The sequence below is a fragment of the Chinchilla lanigera genome, unplaced genomic scaffold (assembly GCF_000276665.1).
Source record: "Chinchilla lanigera isolate Chin_1 unplaced genomic scaffold, ChiLan1.0 scaffold00017, whole genome shotgun sequence".
In the NCBI taxonomy this organism is placed as follows: domain Eukaryota; kingdom Metazoa; phylum Chordata; class Mammalia; order Rodentia; family Chinchillidae; genus Chinchilla; species Chinchilla lanigera.
The window spans coordinates 222,138-242,608 of NW_004955418.1; the positions used below are offsets into that span (position 1 = coordinate 222,138).

At 35.4% G+C, this 20,471-nt stretch overlaps 1 protein-coding gene across 10 annotated transcripts in view; it reads right to left on the bottom strand.

The window, feature by feature from the left end:
• The window catches only part of LOC102006032 (ankyrin repeat and KH domain-containing protein 1), a 124,809-nt gene that overhangs the window by 87,687 nt on the left and 16,651 nt on the right, over nt 1-20,471 (bottom strand). For all 10 annotated transcript variants that reach the window (XM_013512893.1, XM_005382032.2, XM_013512892.1 and 7 more), the window contains exons 2-6: nt 12,715-12,868; nt 7,298-7,454; nt 5,868-6,015; nt 4,770-4,917; nt 1,744-1,977 (exon numbers count right to left, since the gene is read on the bottom strand). In XM_013512893.1, the coding sequence (XP_013368347.1) occupies nt 1,744-1,977; nt 4,770-4,917; nt 5,868-6,015; nt 7,298-7,454; nt 12,715-12,868 (841 nt within the window). The remainder of the gene's footprint in view (nt 1-1,743; nt 1,978-4,769; nt 4,918-5,867; nt 6,016-7,297; nt 7,455-12,714; nt 12,869-20,471) is intronic.

Consider the following 20,471-nt stretch of genomic DNA (forward strand, 5'->3'; position numbering starts at 1 on the left):
AAAAGGACAAATACTTCACTAGAAAAATGGGTGAAGGATATGAAATGGTAATTTAAAAAAGAAATGTAAATGAATACTAAACTGATGGAAAACATATTAAACCTTCCTATTAAAGAAATACAAATTAAAAGAGAGACACCATTTTTTAAACTATCAAAATGGCAAATATTAAAAAGAATGATAATACCCAGTGTTGGTGAGGGTGTAGGGCGGGGTAAAGGGCACTCTCAAACACTGCTGGTGGGAGTGTAAATTGGTTCAACCTTTCTAGAAGGCAATTTGGCAATATGTATCAAAAGCCTTAAAAATGTCCATACCCTTTGACCCAGCAATTCCACTTCCAGGAATTTATCCTAAGGAAATAATCAGAGATTAGGCAAAAATGTCTGCACAAGGATGTTATCACAGTGTTTTTAATAATAGTGAAAAACTGGGAACAATGCAAGTGTTGAACAATAGTCAATTATGGTGTATTTGGCAGAGACTGCTAATTCCCTACCTAATATCCATTTGCTTATTTTTCTTTGATAATAGAACTTGCTTATTTTGGTGACAATATGCTTAATAAAAAAACACTTGTAGCAATGTGTAGCCAGTAATTTACATACAGTATAATAAAACATATAGTGAATGCTCACGTTTAAAAACTATCACAGTAAAAGAGATTGCCATTATTTCCCTCAAAATACTCCCCTCCCTTGAAACACACTTTATCCCATTGTTCTAGCCACTTTCTGAAGCAGTTCTGGAAATCCTTTCTCATCAGTGACTGTAGTTACACTGTCATGGCTGTCTCAGTGTTCTGAATCAATTCAAAACTTACTTTTCATGGTCATTTCAACTTTGGGGAACAATGAGAAATACAACCTGCCAGATCCAGTTAATAAGGTAGATGGGGATACACCAAGTTTTTACAAGACCATTTCTTCATTGGCTGGAACTTGGCAGCAGCAATCACCATATTTTAGGGTGTACCTCATAAAAGACACTCACAATAAGACTTTCAGAACTACTTCAGAAAGTAGCAAGAATGATGGGATAACTGTGTTCCAAAAGAGAGGGAGTATTTTCAGGTGGATTAATGCCAACATGTCTTTTACTGTAATAAATTTTTAGCTGTTCACCATATGTTTTGATCACATTACATGTGTGATCATCAAAAGTTGTGTTGCTAGAACATTTACTAAAATGGGAACGTGTTCATGATATATTGCTAAAATAACCCAACTATAAAAACAGTGTTATAAAGTACGGTTGTTTTATTTAATATATGTATTTGTTTATAAACACTTAAAAGCACTGGAAATATGCACACTATGTTATTTAGAAGAATTTTTTTTTTACTTTTAGATGGTGGAATTATGTATCTTTTAAAAATTTATTTGAAATATTCCATATTTTTCAAATTTTCTGTATTAAGTGTATATTAGTATTTTTGTATATTATTTTTAAAGGAATAGCATATAAAAAAGTTATTAACAGAAACTCTCTAAACCTGTACTAGGTAGTTTAATTGACTGTAATTGCAGTCAACATTAACTGCATAAATTTGAATTGATATAATAAAGAAACATATATTGGGAAAGTATATGATACGAAATACAGGCTAAAATGGGCTTTCTCTATAATCTTTTATAAACTAGATAATTTTATAACACAAGGAAAACAATATAAAGTTAATTCAAACACTCAATATTCAAAATTGTTATAAAAAAAGTATAAATATTCATGTGGACAGAGTACCTTTATAGCATGCAAGTGTAAGCGCACTTTCTTTAAATTCGTTGGAATGAGTATTGATGCCTGCACCATGATCTAGAAGAACTCTTGCAACTTCCACATGACCTGCACTGGCTGCTTCCATTAAGGGGGTATGGCCATTTTCATTATGATCTTCTATATTTGCACCTTCATTAAGCAGCACTTTCACAATATCAACAAATCCTCCAGCACAAGCATAAGTTAGTGCAGTGTTTCCTAACACAGAACAAAAAGAAATACAAAATTAGGACACAACCGTTATAATTATGATAATGCTACTGCTCTAGTTATACCTCTTCAATTCTTCTACAAGTACCATTTCAAATTTTTTTGTTGTCACTGGTTAGAAATATAATCTTAATATTCTCACTAGTTAAAAGATTTTTCTAAAAAGTCTAATGTAAAAGACCACATACAGCTGAGTGTGGTAATACATGTAATCCCAGTACTCAGAAGGCTGAGGCAGGCCAGCTTGGGCTACATAGTGTGTTCAAGGCCAGCATGAACTATATAAAAAGACTGTCTCAAAAAGTAAAACACACCCTCCCTACAAAAAAGACCACACACTATAAATATCTATACAATATAAAATGTCCAGAAAAGGGAAATCTATACAGACAAAAATTGGGATCTTTCTGTAGTAATAGAAATAAATGTTCTAGAATTAGAATGTATTGCTGATTGTATAATGCCACAAATCTAAAATTCATTGTTAAGCAAGTGGATTTTATGGTATGTGAATTATATCTCAATAAAGCTGGGATTTTATTGTCTTTTTAAAAAGAGGAAATAGCTATATTTGGACTGGGCCTGCAACAAGTTAGTAGGATTCCTACAGGACAAGAAGGATGTTTGACGTCAAACAAAAACCATTAAGGGAAAGCAGGTGATTAGAAAGATGAGCCTATCCCTGCACAGAGCTGAAGTGATAATGCTACTGCTCTACAGTAGCACTCTCTGTGGTTTTCAGCCCAAGTCTCTCTCTAGACTATCTGCTTTGGAGTACAGAAGAAGACTTCAGGAAACTTCTATTTTTATTTTGTGTTGTCTTTTGAGACAGGGACTTGTTATACACTCCAGGCTGGCCATGAACTTACTATGTAGCTCAGGCTGGTCTTGAACTGGTTACCATTCTCTTGTCTCAGCCTCACATGCTGGTATTAATACCGTATGTGTATTATTCAGTATTGTCTGACTAGTTGGTAACCTGCTTGAAGAGATTATCTTCATGTACTGCCAACTGGCCTAGCTCAGAATGACAAATAAAAATAGGCAACAAACACATTTTGATAAAATTAAAGTACTTTTAATACTTAGAAAACAATAAGTTCTTAATGAGTCTGTATGATTCTTTAATATCAAATATATAACCCCTAATACTATGAACATTTATAATTTCCATATTTGTTGAAGAATAAAAATATATTCATTATCCTTTGATCTGTCACTTATTTCTTTCTTGACATTGTTTATAGGTTTTTACTTATTAAATAGGGTGTAGAGATGGTTTAATCATCTAATATTAGGGAACTTAGGAAGATCATTTTAAAGGTTCAGTAAGAAAACTATTAGGTTGGGTGTGGTGGCACAGGCCTGTAATCCTACCACTTTGGAGGCTGAGGTTTGAGGATCACTGCAAGTTTAAGGCCAGCCTATGTGGGAGACAAACAAGCTATGCTCTCCTGAAAAACAAAGCCCCTTGCCTTCATCTTTCCCTGACCTCTCCCTTCAACCCTACTCACTGCAATATGCAGAGCTAGCTACTGTATACTGAAACAGATGTTCTCTTAATTGGCTAAAAGAATGTGACTGAGTCTGGCTGAGATGCCAACTTGTCTCACTGCAGTGAGATTTGTACCTCCTGCTGATGGCTGGAATGGGGGCTCAAGCAGGAACCTGTGAGATTCCAGGGCTAAGACATGAGATAGCATCTTGGCTGTTAAGAACTTAACCTTCAGTTAAGAACTACACCTTCCTGGAAGTAAAAGGGGCCAGCCTTGCATACATCAAACTATCTGTTGCACTGCTGACTGGAGAGACTTTGTGCCTGGTACAAAATTGCTCTTTCTTTTTACAGCCAGTGCTTGCAAAGTTTGTTTTCCCTAGCATTCTGCAGTGACCTCCACCAACCTCCCAGATGGATACCAATAAAAGCCATGAGCTTTTGGACTAGTGGCCTTTTGTTCCACAGAAAACACTGGTCATTCCACAGCTCCTCAACTACAGATATTCTCTCTTTTTCTTTTGCATCCACGTCATACTGCTGGCTAGAAAACCTGAAATCCCCCATATGGGGTTTTGGTAAACCTGGGCTACACAGTGAGTTCAAGACAATCTTGAACTACAGTGAGACAGACACAAAAATAAAAAGAAGAAAACTATTATTTCAGAATTCAATCTATTCAGAATTCATTGCTCAGTCCTCTCAGATATTATATAAGTTAATATCACTAGAGTAAAGACAAAATGGTCAGCAAAATGGCATATAGTCCCTTCTAGGGAGTCTTATTCATTTTAAAAATAAATTAAGCTACATTTAACATTTATTTTCATAGCATGGAAAGCTGATATGCTTTCAATTACATTCATTTTAAAAATCATGAGGTTATCTCATAGCACATGAATTAAATCCAAAGAAAACCATTACCAAGTCTATACTTATACCTCAAGACACACAACCAAGGTTGCTCCTATGTATGAGTCTATGATGCATAAATAACTAAAAGAGTAGTCCTTACAAGGTGATTGATACAACACAAAAATACCTTATTAGTAAATGTGTTAAGCACACTTATTTGAAAAACTTTATACAGTAAATATTCTCAGTTTAGTCTATCTTCTAAACTCAAGGAAGTTAGGGCTAGGGATGTGCCACAGCTATAGAGTACCCAGCATGTGCAAGACTCCAGCTTCAATCCCCATTACCAAAAAGATATATAGTCAAGGGAGTTGTATTTACATGAGATAAAGAGTAATAGGAGATAGAGTTCACTGTTTCATCTACATACCTGTTGCAGACTGGGAGTTGACATCTGCATCATGAAGAAGTAATAATTTCACAATATCTAAATAACCTCCACTGGAAGCTGCCATCAGGGGAGTTATATCTCCTTTATTCCCTCGATCTTCAACATTAGCATGCATAGCTAGCAAAACCTTTAAAACAGACACACACACAAACTGTCAATTCTTACCATCACCATATTTCTAGAGAACATACTGAATCTAAGAAGGTATTCTTTTATAGTAGGGGTGAGGAAAAATCAAAAGTAATCAACTTAGAAAAAATATGCCAATTTTCAGTTTAACAATAACCCACAAACTTCAAACCAACCAAATATGCCAATTTTCAATGCTTATAACACTAGGTCACATCCTACAGTTCATAATATCCATCACTCATCTTTAAATAAAGTAATATCATCACTCATCATATTATAAAGTATGACAGTTCTTGTCCAAAAAAAAAATGTGTTATGCTTGACATTGTCTAGCAAGAGAGCAGAAAAACTATATTCACAAGGGGCTGGGGATTTAGCTCAGTGGCACAGAGCCCGCCTGGCAAGCACAAGGTTGTGAGTTCGATTCCCAGTACAGGAAAAAAACAAAACAAAACAAAAAAAAACCAAAAAAACTATATTCACAAGAATGAGACTAACTGATAAAAATGTGGTTACCTTCCCCAGTATGGTTACTTTCCCCAGTATGGTGACAAATGCTTATAATCCTAGCAGCTAGGAGGCTGAGGCAGGATTATGACTTCAAGCCTTGTCTCAAAATAAAACAAAAAGGGTAGGGGATAGAGCTCAATGTGAAGCTGAGCTGGTCCAATCCTCCCAATATTGGTCTAAAAAAGAAAATATAAATAAAAGAACTTGGGCAATCTGAATGCATTGGAAATAAACTACTACTTTCCATTACAACTGTGTATTATTTCCAAAGACAAGTTTAATCCTTCATCAGTATTAGCTTTAAGTGACAGAACAATGAACCACATCCAGTTGCATTACAAACAAAATGAACTGTGTACCTTTTTCTGTTTTATAAGTAAAAGTAAAACATCAAAACCCTTCCACAATTTTAATCACTAAAGATGTTTTGCTTACTTGTGCTAATTCATAATACCCTGCTGAACAAGCCAAGCACAGCAGGCTTTCTCCTTCTTCTGTATGTTCATTTACACTTCTGCCTTCATCTAGCAATTTACGAACAGCATTAACATCTCCATCTGAACAAGCTTCTGCTAGACTGCGACTAAAAACAAAACCATTCAACAATTAATGATATGAAGAGTCAGACTCCTGTAATAAGAAATTAAATTAAATATAAAGTCATATGTTTAAAAAAGGTTGATATAATAAGAGAAAAAAATTGTATGAACACCTTATTTGCTGAGCATCCCTTCTGCACCTCTTAATCATTCATATATGACAACCACAGCAAAAAGTGAATTTGAAAATAACTGTAACTTTTTACTAGCTGTCATTTTATTGTCCAAAATCTCCTAATATAACATATTTTTTTTTTTGTACTGGGAATCGAACTCAGGAGCTTGTGCTGTGCTGCTGAGCTATCTCCCCAGCCCCTTGTAACACATTTTAAATAAAGTCTCTTAAAGTATTAGATGCTAAGTTTTAAACTCTACTAAGGTAGTAATACTCAAATACATTTTAGTGTATGATCCTACGCTGATAATCTTATTTGGTAACAGCAAAGGTGAAAATCTAAGAAACCAATTTTGCTGTAAAATGACTGGGTAGGTCAGTGAATCTTGACATTTAATATGCATCCCAATCACCCTCATTTCCTGTTAAAATGTATATTCCAATTCAGTACATCTGGGGTAGGGCCCAAGCTTCTGCTTTTCTAATAAGCTCTGATGGGATGGTGGGTAGTGCTAGTTCCAAGGGTAGTGCTAGTTCCAAGATATTGCTAGTTCACAGTTCTGAGTAGCAAACAGCTAGACTATTGCATTAGTAACCCATTTCATTTATTACTAACCCATCAATTTAGTGTTTACTAAGATAACCTTCAGAATAAGTAACTTCTTTAGAAGTAGAAACTACATCTTGCCAGGCATGGTGGTGCATGCCTGTAATTCCAGCACTCAGGAGGCTGAGACAGAAAGATTTGCTGTGAGCTCAAGGCCAGCTTGGGCTACATGGTGAGTTCAAGGCCAGCCTAACACACATCGCAAGACCCTGTATCAAAAAACCAAAAGAAAAAAGAAACTAGGTCTCATTTAGTTTGGATTTCTCATAGACTTTAGTATAGGACATTCCACAAGAATGTCTGAGGAATATGTTCAATGAAAGAATAAAGATGTTCAATGCAAGAATAAAAATACCAACTTTTGTATCTAAGTAACATACATGTATTTATTTATATATCTACTTAAAAATTCAATATCCATTCTACTATCTATTTGGCTAATGTTTATACTTTTCTAAAAGATATATTAAACCAAAATTGGCTACCTCCCCAAAATCCATTTGAGAAAATGTCTAGTAATCAGCAGAAATCATTAAACACATACGTGTCCACTTGTCCTGCATTGTGGCTGTTTTCTGCTCTCATCCGTGTCAATGCAGCAGCAGCTTCATCCAGGGCACAACTAACTGAGGAAGTCAGTCTCCGAAGTACTTCAGGATCTGCAAAAGCTTTACCATCAGGAGTTGATAATTTGCCAATTCCTTCAGTGTGCATCAATCAGGTAGTACAGGGAAAGAAAAAGCATAAGGTGCAAATTGTAATTACATTTCCAAACACTTTCATCTAGCAAAAAGAAATGGCATTGTCCCTATAGAAAAGGATGACAGAAGGTAAGACTGATAATTCCAGTCCTGCCAATAATGTTGACCATGGCATAACCACTCATGTTTTAAGTTTCTATTTTCAAAATATATATATTAATTTGTCCTCTCCCTAATTCCAGAGTAATTTAATGATGCTTCAAAATATCATATTCATTCAAAATACAGCCATATGATAAAATCTCTAACAGAAGATATCTGTCTACTATTTTCAGTAGTAATGAAGGATATATTCAGTAGTTTATTACAACAATCTATTTTCTTGCTTAGGTCAAATATCCACATAACTTCTGTGGCAACATTTTATTTGTTTGTTTATTTTTTGAGACAGGGTCTTCCTATGCAGTTCAGGCTGGCCTTGAGCTCACTTTGTAGCCTACGCTGGTCTCAAACTTGCAACAATCCTCTTCCCTCAGCTCCCCAAGTGCTGGAATTACAGGTGTGCGCCACCATAGCCAGCTAGAGGGACAACATTTTAAATTAAGTCTCTTATAGATACCATAAATAAACTTAAAAAATTAAAACTTATATATCAAGCATCCAATGAATTTACATCATAATACCACAGAGCTGGACTTGGTGGTGCATGCCTGTAATCTCAGCACTCAGGGGCTGAGGCAGAAGGACTGCTGCAAGCCCAACATGGGCTACAAAGTGAGTTCAAGGTCAGCTTGAAAACGTAGTAAGATCCTGTCTCAAAATACAAAAAAAAGAGCTACCACACAGTTTACTAATAACATAAAATGAATTCACACTAAACTAGTTAAAACATTATTTTTCAGCTATGAAGTTGACCAAAAAAAATTCTGTGAGGTATGAGGACCTCCCAAAACTGTTAATAGGAATGTATACTGGTAAAAACTTAGGGAACCAGTTTGACTAAGTATCAAAAATTTAAATGCAAACATTCCTTGACCCAGTGATTCTACTTTCTAGAAATCTATCCTTTAGACACCTGCACAAGAAAGAAAAGCTACAACTATATAAAGGATATAAACTACAGCATTATTTACGATACTAAAAAATTCAATATAAACTGTTTATCCTTCAATAAGAAATTGGTAGAATTAATTGTGGTGCATCCAAGCAACTGAATATTATCTAACCTGAAAGGAGAAAAATTAACACAATTTGCCAGGGAAGGATACTCACAACAAACCAATGGGAAAAATTTTATTGTATAGTATAATCTTATTTTATTTTTTTAAAACATTACATATGTTTAAACATAAACATGTAGTTATATTACCACAAGGAAAAGGTCTAGAAGTATTATGTAAACACTGACAAACAGTGAAAGCATTTATTATCTACTTACTATATTTCTTACTGTTTTACCTATTTTATAATACATATTATATTTATAATTTAGAAGTTTTAAAAATTTTTGATATGGCCTTACATCTTAATTACCTTAAGAAATCTTTTTTAAAAAGTGTTCTAAACTTCATCTTAAACTAAAGTGTCAAGTATTCTACCACGGACTAAGAATGTAGCTCTATGAGAGCATTCACCTAGCATATACAAAGACCTGAGTTTGATTTCCCAGCACTGCAAAAAAGAAAAAAAGTGGGAAGAGTGAAAGTTGGGTGCAGTGGCGCATGTCTATAATCCCAGCATTTAAGGAGGCTGAAGCAAAATCTCACTTACGCATCTCAGCAAGACCCTGCCTCAAATAAAATTTTTTCAAATAAATTTATAAAGGGGGGTAAGTAAAGCTCAGTGGTAAGAACACCCCCAAGTTCAATCCCCAGTACCAAAAAAAAAAAAAAAATTCTATATTAAGAAGAGCTAGTAATGCCTACCACAATCTTATTACTATTTATATAACATATATAAGACCAAAAAGCTTCCCTAAAATATTATAGACTCAACACAATATCCAAAATGTAAATTAAAAAATTAAAGCATACAAAAAAGTACTTAACAAGTGCCTTAGGAACTAGGACTGGTCTCAAACTTGCAATCCTCTTGCCTCTGCCTCCCAAGTAGCTGGGATTATAGGCATATGCCACTGTGCCCCATTAAAAGTAACTTCTAAATTATGAAAATATATCTTCCTGGATTGGGGTATGGTGTAATGGTCAAACACTTGTCGAGCAAGTATGAGGCCATGGCTTCGATTCCTAGCGCCACAAGCACAAAACAAAATTCGAACAACTATTTTGCCCAGGTCTTAGAAAGGGACACATTATTTTAAAACGCATTTGATAATTTCTTTAAAAACAATTCCATATCCAACAATGTCTAGAGTTTAAATTGTCAACATACACAAAACAAAATTCAATAGGTTCTGCGACCTCTTGGGAGACAGAAAATCATTATTTTCAAGGCTTATTTTCTCTCTAACAATTTAGTTATAAAAACAAGCCATTGTAAAATATCTTGTTATTTATACCATAATGACTATGAGTCAAAGAGAAAAGGAAGAATATTTAATGCACAAGAAAAAGGGCAAACTCTGAATGAAAATCATGATGCACCAAAAGAGAGATAAGAATTTAAAATCCCTAATTGGTAGTCATGAAGTGATGGTCACTTAGACCAAACTAAAGACGTACTACAACCAGTAAACAAACTTGGGTTTGACAACCAACAGAAATTAGTTCTAGAAGACTTGGAGAAAAGAAACACATTTCTCTCTCTCTCCCTCACTCCCCACTGCTCTCTATCCCTCTCTGTCTATGTCTGTGTGTCTGTCTCTCCTCTCTCTTTGCCCAGTACTGAAAATTGAACCCAGGACACTCTACCACTATATCGTCAGCTCTTTTTATTTTTTATTTTGAGACAGGGTCTTGCCCAGATGGAACTAAAACTTGGCAATCCTGCCTCAGTGTTTCTTAGTACTGGGATTACCCACATGCACCACCACACCTGGCTCACATTTCTTTCCTTGAAGCAAACTTGTAGGGCTGGGAATATAGCTCAGTGGCACAGCACCTGCCTGGTAAGCACAGGGTCCTGAGTTCGCTTCCTGATACAAGGAAAAAAAAGCAAACTGTAAGGTTCTAAAGCACAGAAAAAAAAAATAAATAAGAGAGTTGCATGGCACTGCTGTTGCAGATCTTATGCCACACATATATATGTCACTAGTAGGATAGTAACAAAAAATCCAGACTAAAAGGAGGGACATTCAGTGATGTTTATCCTTACACTTCAGAGTTTTGTTTTTAATTAGTTCTACCCTAATCAGAGTCTTTGGGGTTGACAATGTGTCTCAGTGGTAGAGCACTTGCCTTGCATGTTCAATCTCCCATACCACAAACTTCTGCGGAATGCCGAAGTATTTCTGTTCAGTCTATTTTTGTTCAGTCTAATTGCTTTTCCACAGCAGGATAAAGTTAGGGGACTGCAAAATGATAGCAATTAAACACATTCCTGATATAGTACCTATGTCTTTCCAAGAAAAAATATTAACACGCTCAGTTTTCTTTTATCTTACTTTTTCCCCTACTCATTAACTGGTAAAATCCAACAGTGAAATCCAAATTCAATACGAAGTAAATTAAAAGCTGCTATGTTTCTGAATGCCTCTCTTCAATATTCTATTTATTAAAGTACACAGAAGATGACTTTTATTTATACATTTTAAAACTTTTTTGGAGGGGAGGGGGGTCATAGTCTCCCACTATATAGTTCAGGCTTGCCTTAAACTCACTGTGTACCCCAGGCTAGCCTTGAACTCATGGCAATCCTCCTGCCTCAGCCTCCTGAGTGCTAGGATTATAGGTGTGTGCTCCCACACCTGGCTCTGGCTATTTTATTTATATATATTAATATATATAAATATTTATATACAAATTTTATTTATATATATTTTTTATTTATTAAATAAAGGGAGTACTATGTAAAGTAAACATACTAGAAAGGCCACATACAGAAATTAGAAAAATTAAATTCCTTCTTAATTTTAAGAGTTAAAATGCTTTCATTACAGTGTGAAAGAAACTTTGTATAGAAAATAAGGAGCACACTGTACAATATAAAAGAAGTATATGAGAAAGCACACTGCTGTGGTTTAAATATGAAGTGTCCCTCAAAGACCCATGTATTGAAGGCGTTAACCTCATCCATGTATTACATCACTGGGTTTGTGCCTGAATGAACTATTAGGAGACAGGCAGAGTTGAAGCAAGTGGGTCACTGGGGCCATGCCTTTGAAAAGTATATCTTTTTTTCTAGCTATTTCTGCTCTCTTTGCTTCTGACCAAGACAGGGTAGTTAAGCAGCTTTCCTCTGTTGTGCTCCTCTACCATGTTTCTGCCTTGGAGCCAATCTATCATGGACTGAAATCTCTGAACTGTGAAATAAATCCTTCTTCCTTTAAACTATATTATGTCAGGCATTTTGTCCCAACCACAAAAAGGCAGTTGATATACACATTCATCACAGATTTTTCTTTTTCAGTATTTCAGAATAAGTAGTTGACATAGCCTTGTATATTTTAATTGTTTTTATTCAATTTTTAAATGTTTAGTAAGTAAAAAAGAACTATTTATAATTAAATTATCATAGATTTAAGTGAATAAGGAAGTTATCAACATGCAGAGTTCACTAATCAGTTAAGATAAAGAGGTCATAATTTGACAGCCTAAATATATCATCTGCATTTTTACTGTATAATGTAACTGATATTGATAGTGGGTAAGTTTTCCTTAATAACTGGTAATAATTACCTTTACTACCTTAAGAATATTAGAAGTGAGTCCAGAAATCATTCAATGCTTTCAGCCAAGTTTTTTGTTTTTTGGGGGTTTTTTTGGTACCAGGAATTGATCTCATGACCTCAGGATTGTCAGGCAAGCACTTATGCCGCTGAGCTACATCCCTGGCCTTCAGCCAAGTTCTTGAGGTATTTTGTTTTATTTTGTTTTGAACAGGGATATTGCTGCGACTAGACTGACCTCAAACTCATGATCCTGTCTCAGCCTCCTGAGGAGCTGGGATTACAAATCTGTACCACCATATCCAGCTTCAACCAAGAATTTTTAAAATATAAAACAGGAACATTTTCATTAGGAAATAAATAAAATAAATTTTATAGAGATTGCCAATTTTGTATGTTACACAATTTTGGGATAAACTTCTATGACTTTGTAGAGGGATCGACACTTTAAAGAGATGAAAAGAAAGAAAGTACCTGCTGCTTCCAGCAATGCTTCTAGTCGTGCCTGTGTCTCTGGATCCACAGTGCGTAAATCTGCTCCTTCTGCAGTACTTGATAAGAATATCTCCGATGTTGTTTTAAGCACTGGGTTATCCAGATCTTCTTGGTCCAAAATAAATGATTCAACCTGTTTATGGATTAAAGAGGCAATATCCATGAAATATTATAGTTAACTACAATTTAAAGTAATTTCACTTATTTTGGATTTAAACAGAACCAGATAAATTATAGAAACACAAGGCTATAAGAAGGGACATTCTATCTGCTAATATGCAGACATGACCCCAGATATAACCCAGAAACACTGAGGGGCACTAAAAGTTCAATGCCTGGTACAGAGCATGAAAAGAAAAGAAAGAAAAAGAAAGAAAAAAAAAGAAAGTTAATTTTTAAAATGAAAGAAGCACATGAACATAATCTCTGGGAAGATGCATGCAGGGCTGAATAATTAAAAAAAAAAACTGATAGCAAAAATAGATCATTAAGGCACATTTTTCCTTTCTTCTAAATAATTTATTCAATTATAACTCTGAAACGAAGTAACCACTGCCAAATATTTGGATTATTTTTGGAGACAGGGTCTCACTATGCTGTCCAGGCTGGCCTTGAGCTCACTTTGTTTTTTTTTTTTTTTTTTTTTTTTTTCTCCGGTACCGGGAACCGAACTCACGACCTTGTGCTTGCCAGGCAAGCGCTTTGCCGCTGAGCTAAACCCCCAGCCCTCTTGAGCTCACTTTGTAACCCAGGCTGGTCTCGAACTTGCCACGACCCTCCTGCCTCAGCCTTCCAAGTGCTGGGATTACAGGCATGCGCCACCACGCCTGGCGTGGTGCTAATATTTGGATTATTATACAAAGGAAAACTCCTATCCAAGTAGTAACCAGGCCTGACCCTGCTTAATTTCTGAGATCAGACAGATGAGACGCATTCAGGGTAGTATGGCCATAGACAAGACAGGAAAACTATGTGGTTAGAAGCCATACTTATTTGTGCACTGCTCTATCCTCTGGGCCTAAAAACTGCCTAATACAGATGAGGCATTCAATGCAGGCTTGCTAAAATGAATGAAAGGCATAATCAGCAATCAACTTACAAAAGTAAACATGTACCCCCCCAATTCCAAATCAGGTTAATCCTAAGTGAATTTTCTTACATTAAAATGTGCACAGGACTAGGGATGTAGCTCAGCAGCGTAGCACCTGCCTGCCAAGTGCAAGGCCCTGAGTTCAACTCCTGGTACAAAAAAAGAAAGAAAGTACACATATAGCTGGGTGTGGTGGCACATGCCTGTAATCCTAGCACTTGAGAGACTGAGGCAGGAGGATCACTGCAAATTTGAGGCCAGTCTGAGGTACATAGTGAGTTTAAAACTAGCCTGAACTACACAGCAAGATCCTGTCTCAAAAAAAAAAAAGACAAAAAACAAAAGTGCACAATTTTCCTGGGAAGCTGTATGGTAATATCTTATCAAAATATTTTTAAAAGCTCCTGCCCTTTTACCCACTAAGTCCATTTTAAGGAATTTATCCTTTAAAAAAATTACCTTAAAGCCAGACAAAAAATAATGAGCAAGAACATTCATTATGATATTAAAATTGTAAAAATGAGAAAAAAAAAGTATAATAGAGAATTTAGTAAGTACATTTTGTATATTCACATTGTAAATGACTATTTAGTCATTAACATTTTTGAAGCATGAGAAAGTATTAAACCACAAAATAGTATGACTCTTATTTTGCTAAAAGTATGTTATATACTGGGGATATAGCTCAGCAGCACAAGCACCTGCTTGGCAAGTGCGAGGTCCAGAGTTCGATTCCCAGTACCAAAAAAATAAAAAATAAAAAAATATGTTATATAAACATAAAAATAATGTAAATATGAACTCATGAGTACATATTTATATATCTATATATATGTCCATAATATATAAACATGTACAGTCAGGGAAGTTAAGATATTTGTAGACAGATATAAAAAAAGCACACAAAATAAAGTATTTCTCCAAGAGCACACAGCTAATAAATGGCAAAATCAGGTTTCAAATCCAGACTACATGGCTATACAGTCCATGCCCTTAACCGTATTTTATAAACACAGGTCCACACTACCCAGGCTGCATTATTTGGCATATTTAGCTAATTGCTTATCAACTTTTTATTTGTTTTTTTTGTTGTTGTTGTTGCTGTTGTTATTGTTTTATTTTATTTATTTATTTTTTTGTGTGATTTTTCTCCGGTACCGGGAACCGAACTCACGACCTTGCGCATGCCAGGCAGGTGCTTTTGCCGCTGAGCTAAATCCCCAGCCCCTGTTGTTATTGTTTTAGAGACAGGATCCTGCTATGTAATTCAGGTTGGCCTTAAGTTCACTGTGCAGTTCAGGCAGGCCTCGAAATTGTGGTGATTCTCCTCCTTCAGCCTCCTGAGCACGGGGAATACTGGGATTACAGGTGACAGCTGGGATTATAGGCATGCACCACCATGCCCAATGGTAATCAATATTTTTACTGGATATCAAATGAAATTATGTCTGTCCTGGGCAAATCCACTGAGACAGAAAGTAGATTAGTGGGTGCCTAAGGGGTGGAGGAAGAAAGAATGGGAGTGATTGCTGCTAAGTCTGAAGATTCTTTCTGGCTTGATGAAAATGTTCTAGAATCATATAGTGATGGACTTCTGCATAACTTTGTTAGTCTACTAAAAGCCAATGAAATGTAATTTCAAAATGCTAAATGTTATGGTACATAAATTACATTACAATTAAAAAACATAAGACAGGGTATAAGACATAGGGTATAACTGTGGCACTATAATTGCTAGAAAGAACAGATGTGAACAGATTTGAGTAAGACTATATTAAAAGTTAACAGACTATTCATTGCCTACCTGATAACAGCTAGAAAGAGAATCAACAGCAATACTGAGTGTCAATGTTCATATCACATTTATAAGACATTATATTCCTAAGTGCATGGTTTGAATACATTTGTGGCAATTAGATAGCCCAAAAAGCATTAAGTTCTACTATTTACTTTTCCCACTCTCTCTAGCATTTTAAAAGTAAGCCTGCTATGTGGGTTTGATTATAGAAACTAATGAAGTATTCTCTAAATTTAAAAAAAATAGTAAGCCTGACTCAACATGAAATAAAAGGATAAAATATCCAGTTACAACTATTACTTTGTAAATATCTAGTAGCTTGCCCTTGACAGTTCCTAAGTATCTTAACTGATAAATTTGCTGGGATATACTTTTTTTCAGTACTTGGATTGAGTCCAGGGCCTTCACTCTGTGCTACACCCCAACCTTTCTTTATTATTTATTTTAAGACAAGGACTTGAAAAGTTACCCAGGCTGGGCTTGAACTTGCAATTCCCCTGCCTCAGCCTTTTAGAATGTTAGCAGTACAGGCATGTGCCACGACTCGCAGCAAGATATACCCTTTTTTTTTTTTTTTTGTGGTACTGGGAATCGAACTCAGGACCTCTTGCTTGCCAGGCAGGCACTGAGCCACTAAGATATATCCGCAGCCAAGATATACTCTAGTAATTCAGATTCAAGAGAATCACCTCAACATATATTTGGCCAACCAAGATGAAAATCATTTGTAGCTATATAGAAATATTAAGTATGACCAACTTTGCATTACTTAAAATGAAAAGCTTGGTGATATAATAGATAGTACTATATAAAAGATAAGCCAAAAATAATGGCATATCTAACTAAATTAGTCTTTATCATGGAAATGAATACAAAAGCCTCATAGGCTCTTATGTAATCTTAAGGATCAAAGCAATTTCCTTATTGTCTAAGGATAACATAGCTGCTGGATAGTTCATCTCTATCCAGCATCTACATTAGGCAACAAATAAATATATCCACCTGTAATAATACTGCTTTTGCCAATGGCAAGAAGGTTTGTTTCTAGTTTTAAACACTATAGAGTCTCTTTTTTTTCCCCATATCTGATTAGGTACAAGAATAAAAGAGGAAGGGAAAAGACTAGATAGAAATATGCCTCCCTAAAACTACCTGTTTTTCCCTTGTAGGTAATCTCTCTTGAAATGCTAAAGGCTAAAAACTTTGTCTTCTCAAGTCTTTTTCCTTCTCTTTCCTTTTACAAAAAGGAGTATAGTTTCTTGCTTCAACTAAAATACAGGGAAAACAGCAAGGGGACAAACATTTTGCCCCATTTTTATCCCATTTTGACATTTCCAAAATAAACCACTGGCTGGCAACTATCACCAAGGGAGATTAACCAAACTCAGATATCAATTAAAACAGTAGTCCTCAAATGTTTTGGCACCAGGTATTGGTTTTATGGAAGAAATTTTTCCCTGAACAGGTTTCAGAGTAACTCGAAGGTGCGTGCAAACTAGATCCTTTCCTTATTTGCACAGTTCACAGTAAAGTCCATGCTCAAGCAGTAACTTGGCAATAGGGAGCAGCTGTAAATACAGATGAAGCTTTGCTTGCCTATCACGCTCCTACTATGTGGCCTGATTCCTAACAGGCCACAGCCAGGCTGTGGACCCTTGACTTAAAGCTAGATGAGTCACCCTGGCCAAAACCTAGTTTAAATAATCATTTATTAGCCTGATCTGGTGGTACAGGCCTGTAATCTGAGCATTCTTTGAGGATGAGGCTGGAGGATCTCAAGTGTGAGCCCAGCTTAAGCAATTTAGTGACTCAGCAAGATTCTGTCTTAAAAATCAAAAATGGGCTGGGATGTAAGTCAGTGAGTGAGAACGCCCTGGGTCAATCCTAAGTACAACAACAAAAAATTAATCTAGCTATATGACCAATATCCACTTCCACTTGAAAACAATTTCTATTAATTAAGCAGTGCTATAAATAAAACTTTAGATATACTAAAATAGTTTAAGTCTTAGTAAAATAATGAAATCTAATATTCCATTGACCAATAGCTAATTGTTAGGGCCTGGGATATAGCTCAACAGCATAAGCGCCTGCCTGGCAACTGCAAGGTCCTGAGTTCAATTTCCAGTACAAAAAAAAAAAAAAATAGCCAATTGTTACTTTCAGGTTGTGTTTCTAGAAATAACAACTGCTAGCTAATATAAACTATGTTAGTAAGAAAAAACATTCTACTTTGAAACATAGATATTATATATTTTTGTTTACATATTTTCTAGTCATATAGTTATACTACATAGGGAACAAATAAAGAACATCACTTTAGCTCTCAAATATGTTTAAAAAAAAATTCCCAATTCCAAAATCTGACAAAGACCCAACCAAAAACGTACAGAACAGTCTCCTTTATAATACACACATAGAAATCCTCAACAAGACACTGGCAAACAGAATGCAACAAGTCATCAAAAAGATCATACCTCATGACTAACTGGGCTTCATTCAAGCAATGCAAGGATGGTTCAACACACAAAAATCAATCAATAAATCTAATACATCACATAAACAGACAAAAATAACATCCATCATCCCAAAACATGTGGGAAAAACCTCTGACAAAATCCAATATCCATTCATCATAAAAGCCCTAAAGAAAATAGGTATAAAAGAACCTTATCACCAGGCATGGTGATGCATGCCTGTAATTCTAGTACTTGGGAGGCTGAGGCAGGAGGATCGTTTGGCGTTCAAGGCCAGCCTGGGATACAAAGTGAGCGCGAGGCCAGCTTGAATTGCACAGCAAGACCTTGTCTTGGAAATACAAAAGAAAGAAAGAAAAAAGAACCTTAACAATCTGATAGAAGACATTTATGACAAACCTACTGCCAACATCAAACACATACACTGGGGGAAAAATGGACCCTTTAAAAATGGTGCTGGAGAGCCACCCAGAATCAGAACCCCCTTCTGTCCCTCTGAGAAGTTCTCTCTCTCAATAAGTACTTCCTACTCTTAAAAAAAAAATGTTCCTGGAAAAACTGGCTATCCACATACAGAAGACTGAGTTTAGTCCTGTATCTCTCACTGTATCTCTAACCATAAAATCAAAATGGATCAAAGATGTAAATGTTAAAAGAAGCACTTAGGGCTGGGGATATAGCTCAGTGGCACAAGCACCTGCCTGGCAAGCACAAGGTCCTGAGTTCAATTCCCAGTTCCAAAAAAATAAAATGTTAAAAAAAAAAAAACAAAAAAAAAAAAACCACTTAATCTGCTGGAAGACACAGGTGTAGACAAGGTTGTTCTGAATAGAACCACAATGACACAAGACATAACATCAAGAATCAACAAGTGGGGCTATATCAAATTAGAAGGCTTCTACAGAAGGAAACAAGAGTGAAGAGACAACCTACAGAATGGGAAAAAACTTTTGCCAGTCATTTTTCAGATAGAGAACTAATAGCTAGAATATACAAAGAACTAAAAAAAAAAAGACCTCCCAAAATAAAAGATCTAATAAAAAAAAAGGGCAAATGAAATTATAGACACTTCTCAGAAGTAGTACAAAAGGCCAAAAAATACATGAAAAAAAGGTCAACATTTCTGGTCATTAAAGAAACACAAATTAAAGCAACACTGAGATTCCACCTGACGCCAGAAAGAATGGCTATCATCAGGAAATCAAGTAGTAACAATTGCTGGTGAGGCTTCAGGAAAAATGGACCCTTCTACATTGTTGGTGGAAATGTGAACTAGTATAACCACTATTAAAATCAGTATGGACCTGCACGTGTGAGCAATGTATTGTCTCACTAGTTTAAGAACCTGAAAGAGTGAATAAAAACTAGGAGGTATGATAGATATTGTGAAATGAAAGGAAAATGCTCAAAAGTAAAGGGCACCTGGAGTGTGGGAAAAGAGCAGGGAAAGAAAGGGAAATTATGTATGTATGCATAGACAGGATAGCTAACATAGTTGTACTACTGTCTTCTGTTGTTTTACTGAAAGGAACAGTTAATGATTACTTGTTTGATCAATCCTGCATGTCTCTATTTGTTTTCCTGAGAAACCACTTTGAAGATATCAATATGTAATACAACAACCATTGTTAATTTCCTACCACTTTGTAACTCTGTATTGTTTGTATTGTTCGTATGCTATTTTGTAAATGGATGTTTGTTAATATGTTTTCCTTCTTTTATTTTTTAAAATAAATTTTAAAAAAAATAAAATCAGTATGGAGATTCCTCAAAAACTAAAGAGAAATTCCATTTGACCCAGCTTTTCTCCTAGGTATCTTTCTAAAAGAGGTAAAGACATAGGACAATGACACATGCATACCTATGTTTATCAGTGCACAATTCACAAAGCTAAATCTTGGAGGCAGCCTATATGTCCATCAACAGATAAAGTGAAATAAATGACAAACGAGTTTAAATATAACATCATTATGTTAAGAGAAATAAATGACAAACGAGTTTAAATATAACATTATTTCTCTTATATGAAAAACCCAAAATGTAAATAAAGACCAAAATAAAAGACAAACAATAAGAAATAGGGTGATAAATCTTTTGGAAAGGAAGAGAACAAGAAATGGAGGGAAGGACAGCGAGGGAAGGGAAAAGGAATGGTAAAAAGAATTAAGATGTGTTATGTACATACAAAAACTCCCCTTGAGGAAGGTAACCATTAGTACTACAAATACATACTAATTTTATAAAGTGCCTTTGGACATTATTTTTCATAAAGCCTCTTTTAATAGACAAACGGCAGGGCATGGTGGCACACACCTGTAATCAAAGCACTCAGGAGGGGGAGGCAGGAGGATTGTTGCAAGTTCGAGACCAG